The following is a 9,932-nucleotide window of genomic DNA, read 5'->3' as shown; positions in this document are numbered from 1 at the left end:
AGCAGCTGTGTCCTCTGATGAAACCAGCCCAGAGCGCCTCATTGCTTCAGAAATCGGAACAGTTTCAACGGCTTCGGTCTCATCTCCATCACGCTCAACCCTAGCAGTGGAGCGTATTCTAGCCATTTGATTTTAAATTTTCTTGAAAAATTCTTTGGAAGTTAATAACCTTTTTTCCGAAGCTCTTCTCGTGACGAAGCACAATCCAAACTGGAGCTTCGTTTGAATGCAAAAGTCAAGCTTCGGCTATGGTTAAATTTTTGGCAGCGAAACAGTGCAATAGCAATGAATGTTGTGGTAACTTCACACATACCTGTCTGTTTATATAGTGCTGCAGGTAAGGAGGTGAATCGTCAGGATTTTTACACCGGACAAACAGTCGCTCGCACCCACTGCACGGTGGACCGCAAAAACCAAGAAAGTGAACCTACATGGTGGGACCGCTCCGCGCTCGGAAACTGTATCGTTTCTCGACAACGAGCTCAGGGAAGGTGTTTTTCGGACCTTCGGCTTCCCGAAGCCTAAGAGACTTTTTTCACGGATCAAGCTCGTTACGAAAAACGATCTAGCACCACGAAGGGGCTACTGTTGGGACCATGCTTTGTCGCCGAAGGTCCTGCAGGAAGAAACAGCTTCGGCTAAAGCTGCTTGTACGTGATGCCGAAGCTACTACTCATGAAGCTTCGGTGTTATAGCGTATCCGAAGATGAAGGATCGAACCGACTTAAAGATAGAATGACCTTTTAGTCCATAAGGGTCTGAGTCATTGTTGTAAATTTTTATAAGGGGCATAATTGTAATTCCTTACAGGCTGTGTCCTGTGCCTATAAATAGTGAACATTATTCCTTTATTGTTCACGCAATCCTGTAATCGCAAACGCATTGCTCTGGAATTATTGTTTTCTGTCAAGGCAAAGGTATAAATATGCCTAAGCGTTATGTTTTGGTATTTAAATTTATATAATAAAATATGTGAATAATGTTATCTACTTATGACATATCTCTCTTTAATACTTCATGTTTTGTACTTTACCTCATATTGTTTCATAAGTCTGTTCACGAAGGTATGGCCTTCGTGATATTTTACTCATGGTCTTCGTCCGAAGTTCATTAAATCCTTGGGGAGATAATGCTTCAGCGGACGAATGACATTAATATTTAACATTTTATGTTGCCTTGTTCTTGATTCATAGCATTTGAGAACAAGTCCCCAACAGGCCCGGTGAAGTCCGGCCCGCCAGGCACGGTTAGAAAACCGGGCCGGGCCGTCTAAGCACGCGGGCTTGATTTCCTGTTCGAGCCCGGCCCACAGCGGGCCTAAACGGGTCGGGCTGGCCCGTTTAGCACGAAAAAGCGAGCCGAAAAGCGGGCTAAGCGAGCCGAAAAGCACGTTTTAGTGTAAAAAAGCAGGCTTAACGGGCTTAGGGGTAAGGCCGTGCCAGGCTAGCCCACTGTGTCTAGTTTCCTATCCGAGCCCGGCCCGCTTATTCGTGTCGGGCTGGCCCGGGCCCGCATAGAACCGGATCGGGCCCGAACAACGGGCTTCGTGCCGGGCTCGTGGGCCTCATACTTATTGGCCATCTATAGTTGATTCAAGAAAAATTGAGGGTTTTTTACAAAATTACAATGGACACACGAAAAAGCTCGTTATTTAGGCTATCTTCATCAACTTACACATTTCTATACCTATATTCAAACTAATCACTATGTGGATAGTATATTCTATAGTGTATAACTGCTGCAGACGACCTTATATTAGTAAAGATAAAGATCAACAGCTGCACCATTTAAATATTTTCACGTTGAACAGCAACAAAATATTTTATGAATCATTAGCCAAGTTAATTATTTAAAATAATTACTATTGTATCTTAATAATTTTTGCAAAATAAATAATGAACCAAATTTCGGGTCGGGTTTGGGTCACTCGCGAGTTGAAATAGAAACATGCACCCATACCCGCGAAACATCGGGTCAGGTGCGAGTTGCACCCGCGGGTCAAAATCTTCACTCATATCCGCACCCAGCGGGTCGGTTATCCGTCGGGTTTCGGGTTTGTGGGTTAAAATTGTCATTGCTATTGGAGATACCACTCAAGCACTCAGCACAAGATCATAGACATTGAAACCTGAACCATCCAAATGGCCTATAATTTATACTCTCATACACATCGAGTATTTAATTGTTTGTGGAGACTATGAAACAACACATGATACTATGCATTATGACAATTATGTCTTCTATAGTAACATATGATGTGCCAATTTTAAATATTGTGATAAGAAATAATTGGTTGCAAATAGAATTTTAAGTGTCAGTATTTAACAAGAAAAGAGCTGCTTATTTATGTGCACTCCAACAAACTATATTGGATACAAGCAAATACATCAGTACTGGATTGTTAATCATCAATTGGGGCAGAACGTCCAATTATCATCGAAAAAGACACCCACCATTCCACCAAGAGCTGCGCCATTTGATTCCGCTGGCTTTCGTTCCACGGAACGCTGTGTACTCCGCTCCCGGTTGTCAACGACATTATCGATCGTCACCATCGACCTTCTCATGTACCAAGATTATTTTGGCTTATGGCATGTTACAAGGTACAAGAAAAGACATCCAGTCCGCCATAAACCGCAAACGGGAACATGCGTCCGCTGCAGCTAGCAATCTTGTTCGCTAGTTCAAACCCATCCAGATCGGCATCCCCACAATCCCCATCTCAACCTCACATGCATATGCTAACTACTAGTTGATTACAGCGCCATCGCGCTCTGTTCCGGCCACCTATAAATACTGCAACCGAACGCCGTCTGCAACCATCACAAGCACTTATTAGCGATCGAGGCATCGCAAGCAGAGCTCCTCACGAAGCTCAGTCTGCTTTGTGCCTTGTGGTCAAGGAGGACACTGCTGTGCAGCAATAATGGCAGGCAACGCATCGATGACGCTGTTCCTGGCCGTTAGCCTAGTGATGTTCGCCATGGCCAGCGCGTGCGGTGGCAACTGCCCCACGCCGACCCCGTCCACCCCGACCCCAACGCCGGCCTCGTTCGGCAAGTGCCCCCGCGACGCGCTCAAGCTGGGCGTGTGCGCTAATGTTCTGGGGCTGATCAAGGCCAAGGTGGGCGTGCCGCCCACGGAGCCATGCTGCCCGCTGCTGAAGGGACTCGTCGACCTCGAGGCCGCCGTGTGCCTCTGCACCGCCATCAAGGGAGAGGTCCTCGGAATCAAGCTCAACCTACCGGTCGACCTCAGCCTTATCCTCAACCACTGCGGCAAGAGAGTGCCCACCGGATTCAAGTGCCTCTAAGCTATAAGCCGCGGGGAGCATGCCGACGTGCTCTTCTGCTTGCCATTCTTCGTCTTACTGTCTCAATAATGCAGCCTTCTTATCATGTGCTACGTACGTACGTGCTTACTAGCTAGCTCTGCTACCTCTGCATGCATAGCATCCGCACGAACACGCGTAGTAGCTAGTAGCTACGTATGTAGAGCCGGCCGTTTTGATGAGCAGCTTTCGCTTTTGGGTGTTTCTTTTATGTAAGTGTCTCGTCCTTTGAATGGACGTGACCCTGAACTATTAAGATTTTTGTTCTTTTATTTGTATCCGGCAATCTGCTTGATGAATAAAGCTTATATATTGTTCGAAATATGTGTGCATATTGTTCTAATATCAGATTTTGTTATGAGTCATATTTCATTTTCATACACGTTTGCAAATGCACTACATAAAACATAATTAATTGAGGCAACGATCCATATACATTTGAGACGTCGAATTACTAGTATTCATGCATGATACATTTGAGGCAATTATCCATAATTAATCGATCGGCAACGGCTAGCTTCCAACCGTTAGCTAGTCCATGTAGAAGGCACTAGACGTGTCTAGTGGCACGCCATACATATCGGTTCCTGTCCAAAAAACTCTACCACGCCTTTCAATAGCTCTTTTGGGCTTGAGGGCTATAAATAGCACCACAATGGGTCATTTCTCAAGTTTTGTGCTGAAAAACATAGCAAGAGAATTGAGACTCCGATCTATTAGTTCTTAGACATCTAAGTGCTTTAAGGTTACTCGGTGATTCGTGTAGGTGTTTTGCAAAGTACTTAAGTCAGTTAGACCGTCACTATGACACTTGCTCTAGGTTATGCCTAGTTGAGCTAGACACCCTCAAACCCTTGATGCTTGTGCGCACCATTATATGCATTGACACTTGCGCGTGTTCGTAGAGTTGTACCAGTAAGGGTTGTATCTTGTGAGATCACACTAACCATGTTTGTGCTGCGGCCTCCACCGTATACTAGAGCGAACGAGGTCATGATGTTTCAGTCAGAAGTTCGATAGTGAAGACAACCAAGAGCATCCGAGAGAGGCCAAATGCGGAGCGCCACTTATGAGTGGTGAAGGCTCGTGACTATCTGCGGAGTTACATGGCTAGGAGCTTGGCCCTCGTGTGGGCTACCCTTTGCGTAGGGGCTCTAACGAGGATTAGGAAGAAGCTTACGTATTTCTTGATACCTTAGTAAAAATATCAGCGTGTCCACATGACTTATATCTCTATCTCATTTAAGCTTCCGCATTTATATTGCTAACTTTGGTTGTGTGCTTTACCTTTCCTAACTTAGTTATATGCTAGTTAGTAGGACTGAAAACCTAGGTTACATAACTCCATTATAGAGATAGCAACACTTAAACAAAACCTTAGTTGCACTAGCTTTCTTGGTTATATATTTGTATAGGTTTTGCTTAAGAGATTCAATTAAAAGCCTAAATTAGCGTGAATAGTTGTTCGGATTCATCCCTCTCTTAGATGCCCACGTTCCTTCTAGAGAGCATTTGATCCTGCTTGCACGGATGAAGGGGGAGCGACACACTTACATGGGTGCTCTAACAAGGATCAATGAGGAGTGTTGACTCTCTGATATCTCGATAAAACATCATCATATTAATAATCCTTCTTTACTTTGAACATTTACATTCAAGCAATTCAATTCTTGTTTTGTATTACTATAATTGTCATGCTGAAATATGGTTGAAACGCAGTAGGACGTAGAAATTTTATGATATAATTGAAAATTTATGTATGCTTAAAGAGTGAAGTGGGCTATTCGATAGCATTGATCTATTATAAGAAGTATTATTTTAATATAATTTACCGTTCTTTTGGACATCTTAGTCTTGTATTAAACTATTTTTGAACTTATGCACGTCATTTATGTTTCTTAAGCTTGGAGCTTGCCAAGTGTTTTCTGGACTTTGTGAAGTGCATGAAGCACTCGGCAAAAGAGTTATCTGCGGTAGTGAAGAGTTCGGGTAAATTTATTAGTACACTCTTTTTTCATAAACAAGCGGAACCATCTAGCCAACAGTACGTCATACAAAAAGGGCACCCACCGTTGTTTGTGGGAATGCTTTTTAAGCAAATTCAAGCCTCTAACTTTGAATGTTCCAACTGAACATAATAAACCTTGACCCGATCAGGAACAGAGCTAAAGCAAATTTTAGTGATTGCAATTGCCTTCTGAGCGCATTCAGTTTTACCATGCAAGGGTGCACCCGTACCCACCGCTATATGCAATTATGCATAGCTCTGCGCTTGGATCCCGTGAAGTGCAGAAAAAAAAATACTTCAACTGTTCAACAACTTGGGCGTCCACCGTCCATGCATCACCATGATACCTCTGCTGATGTTTAGCACTCGATCACGTTACTAGATACAAGCAGCCAACCCATATGACAAGTTCGTCCTAAACTGAATAAAAATGATCAACCATCAAGCGAGAACAAACATCAACATGCATCCACCAGTGGAGCAATCTTGGCCACTTGCGCTGTTCTGCATTGATCAGCCATCTAATTAATAATCGCCCTCACATGCACTCATGCTCACGGGAATGTAAACTCACACAACAACACTGCTATTACAATAATCGGCACTGCGCCGATGGTTCTCCTATAAATGCAACAATCAAGCGCCACCACGAACCATCACAAGCGCTTAGTGATCAGTTAATACTAAGGGCAGGCACACCTCTGCTTCGCGCTAGTGATCAAGCAAGTGCTTTCTGTACTCTGCAGCAATGGCAGGCAAGGCCTCGGTCGCGCTGTTCCTCGCCGTGAACCTGGTGGTGTTCGCCATGGCCAGCGCCTGCGGTGGCAACTGCCCCACGCCGACCCCGTCCACCCCGTCGACGCCGACCCCGACGCCGGCCTCGTTCGGCAAGTGCCCCCGCGACGCGCTCAAGCTGGGCGTGTGCGCCAACGTGCTGGGACTGATCAAGGCCAAGGTGGGCGTGCCGCCCACGGAGCCATGCTGCCCGCTGCTGAAGGGACTCGTCGACCTCGAGGCCGCCGTGTGCCTCTGCACCGCCATCAAGGGCGAGGTCCTCGGAATCAAGCTCAACCTGCCCGTCGACCTCAGCCTCATCCTCAACCACTGCGGCAAGACCGTGCCCACCGGATTCAAATGCCTCTAAGCTAGCCGCGAGCATGCGGATATATATGTGTTCTTTTGGTTGCCATTCGCCTGCAGACTTCTTGTCGTTTGCTACTTATTAAGCGAGTGCTAGCTCTGCATGCATGACTACGTCCTTTGCATGTTGATGAGCAACTTTCGATACTTTTGGGTGTTTGTTTTATGTAAGTGCTTCGTCCTTTACATCGACAGTGTCCCAGAACTATTTGTACTGTTATTCTTTTATTTGTACCCAGCAATCTGCTCGATGAAATAAAGCTTATTATATTTATTGGAAATATGCATGTATGTTTTTATTATAACAGATTTTGATATGATGCATATTTTGTACACATTTGCGAATACTACACAAATTAAAACATAGATACTTAAGACAATAACCCATAGCCATTTGAGGCATAAAATCACTAATATCCATGATAATATTCATCCGTGTGCAATCTCCAACCGACAAACAACAGTCTGGCAGGCAAAGAGTATACAGTTTTTGTTTAGCTTAAGCCCTGCTCCTTTTTTTGCTATCCATATATATAAATCTCAGAATACTCCTATACTCCCACGTTTCATTTTAGTTGTCGCTGGATAGTGCAAAATTAAACTATCTAGCGACAACTAAAAAACGGAGGGAATATATATATATAGGGTAGGTATAACGAGAGCCCTAAGCTTCCAATAGTTAAATGAAGCTCAGGCCGAACACCTCTGTAAACTGGTTCAACCCAGCGCGCCCAACCAGGCTGTCGGGTGCGTCACCTGTCCCACGTTTGTTAGCGCAAAAAAAGGAATGCATGCATGAGTCAAACACGATCCAATGCATGCCATGCGTATAAATTTAAGAAAAATATGTGCGGCGGTTTCTATTTTTAAATCCTTTATTTCCTCCATAAATTTAGGATCGCTGTAACAGCCATGCAGCTAGACGCGTAAGGACCATTTTATGATATATATTGAGACTAAATATGCTACACTGTGTAAATAATTATGCAATTCGATATACTGCGTAAAAATCTGTTACCAGCTGCATGCACACGAATTTATGATGAAAAATAATGTGCAATGAAAGAAAATGAATTACACGCATAGAAACAAAAAATCGTATTTAATGTTTTATTTCCTTCATAAATATAAGATCCCTCCAATAGCCATGCAGCTAAACACATTAAATCTAGTTTATGATATATACTGATACAAATTATACTACATGGTGTAGGTATTTATGCAATTCGTTACACTGCGTAAAAAATCTGGCATGTTGTTCACTAGTGGACGCATCTCCGGGTTGGAGCGTAATAACCTTAAGTTTTGAGCATAAAATCCCTCAATTATAAGCGTATATACCGAGCCAATGTGAGAGGTTGACAGCTCTAGTAGGTTGTTATTACGATCCTATTTTTATGGCAGATCCGAAAAACATGGCAGTCGCATGCATGCGGTTATACAGATCCAAAAATTATGGCAAAATGCATGCATGAGTCAAACACGTTCTCTTGCATGCGCGTAAATTTAGGAAATATATGTGTGACTGTTTCTATTTTAAATGCTTTATTTTCTCCATAAATTTAGGATCACTGCAATAGCCATGCAGCTAGACTCGTAATTATTATTTTATGATATATAGTGATACTAAATATGCTACACTGTGTAGATAATTATGCAATTGGGTACACTGCGTAAAAATCTGTTACCAGCTGCATGCACACGAATTTATGATGGAAAAAATATGCAATGAAAGGAAATGAATTGCATGCATAGAAACAAAAAATCGCATTTAATGTTTTATTTCCTTCATAAATATAGGATTCCTCCAATAGTCATGCAGTTAAACGCATTAGAACTAGTTTATGATGTATATTGAAACAAATTATACTACACGGTGTAGGTATTTATGCAATTCCTTACACTGCGTAAAAAATCTGGCATGTTGTTCACTGGTGGACGCATATCCGGGTGGAGCGTAAAAACCTTAAGTTTTAAGCATAAAATCCCTCAATTATAAGCGTAAATACCGAGTCAATGAGAGATTGATAGCTCTAGTAGGTTGTTATTACGATCCTATTTTTATGACAGATCCGAAAAACATGGCAGCCGCATGCATGCAGTTTCTATTTTTATACAGATCCAAAAATTACGGCAAAATCGTGAGAGTTTCCATTGCATGCGCGTAAATTACGAACAACATAAATTAAGGAATTGCTTTTCCAATGTGCATGCAGTAAACTGATATACGAACTCCGTGTTCAAGCATAAAATCGTACAGTTTTAGCGTAAATAGTACATGTGGTAGGCATAAAACACAATAATCGAAAAGAAACTGCGCCGGATCGGAGGATGTCACGCGTGATCATCGCTGCGCGCATCTCGCGCCTTCCGTGACGTCGCTCGCTCGAACATCGGCTTCATGCGTCGCCGTCGCTACTCGCATGTCGACGGGCGTCGCTTGCTCGCCGGCCTTGGAAGTGCCGCCTCCTCGGGGCTTCGGGGACGCCGCCGCTTGCCTGCACAAGGGCCCCGCTGTGGATCGAGTAACCTCCGCCACCGCGCATCGAGGTAATGGAGTTGCGGCCACCGGCCTGGAAACCGCCGCACAAGGGCGCTGCCGTCGCTCGCCCTCTGGATCGGGGGCCGCCACCGCCGGCCTGGGAACCGCCGCCACCGCATGTCGAGGTCGGGGAGCCACGGCAACCGCAGCCACTGGCCGGGGTCCACCGCCGCGCGCGCTATCGGGCAACCGCCGTCGCTAATGAATCGAGATAGGGGCGTGAAAAACTGAACCCTAGCACTCCGGGTTCTTGCAGCGTTGTACGCTTTGTTTATCTGTACACTGCCGTAGCTACAGGAGTCCGCCATATATGGCGCAGACTGCATCTTCAGGTATAGATGTTGTCAGCAGAAAAAGTATGTGTTATACTGTTATCAGTGGCGGAGCACGACCCAAAAATAAAGTATGGCAATGGTAAAGACATATCTTGCACTAAAACAAAATTTTAGTATAAAAACATCATTAAGAAGTACCTATGATAGAACTACATGTGCAATCTAATGTGTCATGACAAACTCTACTTCCACGAGTACTAGCACGGCTAAAATAGCTCTTCAAATCTGCACATTAAAATTAATTAGTCCTACTCCTACTACGAAATACGAATAACTAAAATATATAAACAATATTGTTACACACAGGGGCAGACTCAGTGGGTGGTCCATATGGGCCACGACACACCCTAAGATCATATAAAGTTAGTTGGCATAGTTGTGTAAGTACTAACTTTTGAACTTGGTAGTCAAGGTTCGAGTCTTGATGTTATCTGTTTTTTGTTTCTTTTTTTTTGATATTTTTATTGGCACACCCTAAGCGTAGCAGCTGGGTCCGCTACTGGTTACACATAACATAACTATCTCTTCCTGGAGCCTTTCTTTTTGCCGACCTCGCCGAGCTTGAATCCATTGCAA

The 9,932-nt window shown here is 43.9% G+C and overlaps 2 protein-coding genes across 2 annotated transcripts; both read left to right on the top strand.

Annotated features, from left to right (window-relative positions):
* The first annotated feature begins 2,813 nt into the window (after positions 1-2,813).
* Positions 2,814-3,653, top strand: LOC103641995 (14 kDa proline-rich protein DC2.15). Its single transcript, XM_008665304.3, has one exon. It carries the CDS (start codon positions 2,927-2,929, stop codon positions 3,311-3,313), a length of 387 nt encoding a protein of 128 aa, XP_008663526.1. The 5' UTR covers positions 2,814-2,926; the 3' UTR covers positions 3,314-3,653.
* A 2,341-nt stretch (positions 3,654-5,994) lies between these two features.
* LOC100286204 (cortical cell-delineating protein) lies at positions 5,995-6,760 on the top strand. Its single transcript, NM_001159092.1, has one exon. The coding sequence runs from the start codon at positions 6,088-6,090 to the stop codon at positions 6,481-6,483; it is 396 nt and encodes a 131-aa protein (NP_001152564.1). The 5' UTR covers positions 5,995-6,087; the 3' UTR covers positions 6,484-6,760.
* Positions 6,761-9,932: the final 3,172 nt, after the last annotated feature.

Source organism: Zea mays, chromosome 10, assembly GCF_902167145.1.
Source record: "Zea mays cultivar B73 chromosome 10, Zm-B73-REFERENCE-NAM-5.0, whole genome shotgun sequence".
Taxonomy (NCBI): Eukaryota; Viridiplantae; Streptophyta; class Magnoliopsida; order Poales; family Poaceae; genus Zea; species Zea mays.
This window is presented reverse-complemented; position numbering and strand designations above follow the sequence as displayed.

Bases quoted from the DNA above. Each gene is read 5' to 3' on its own strand.
- LOC103641995 (XM_008665304.3), top strand. From the start codon at position 2,927: ATGGCAGGCAACGCATCGATGACGCTGTTCCTGGCCGTTAGCCTAGTG.
- LOC100286204 (NM_001159092.1), top strand. From the start codon at position 6,088: ATGGCAGGCAAGGCCTCGGTCGCGCTGTTCCTCGCCGTGAACCTGGTG.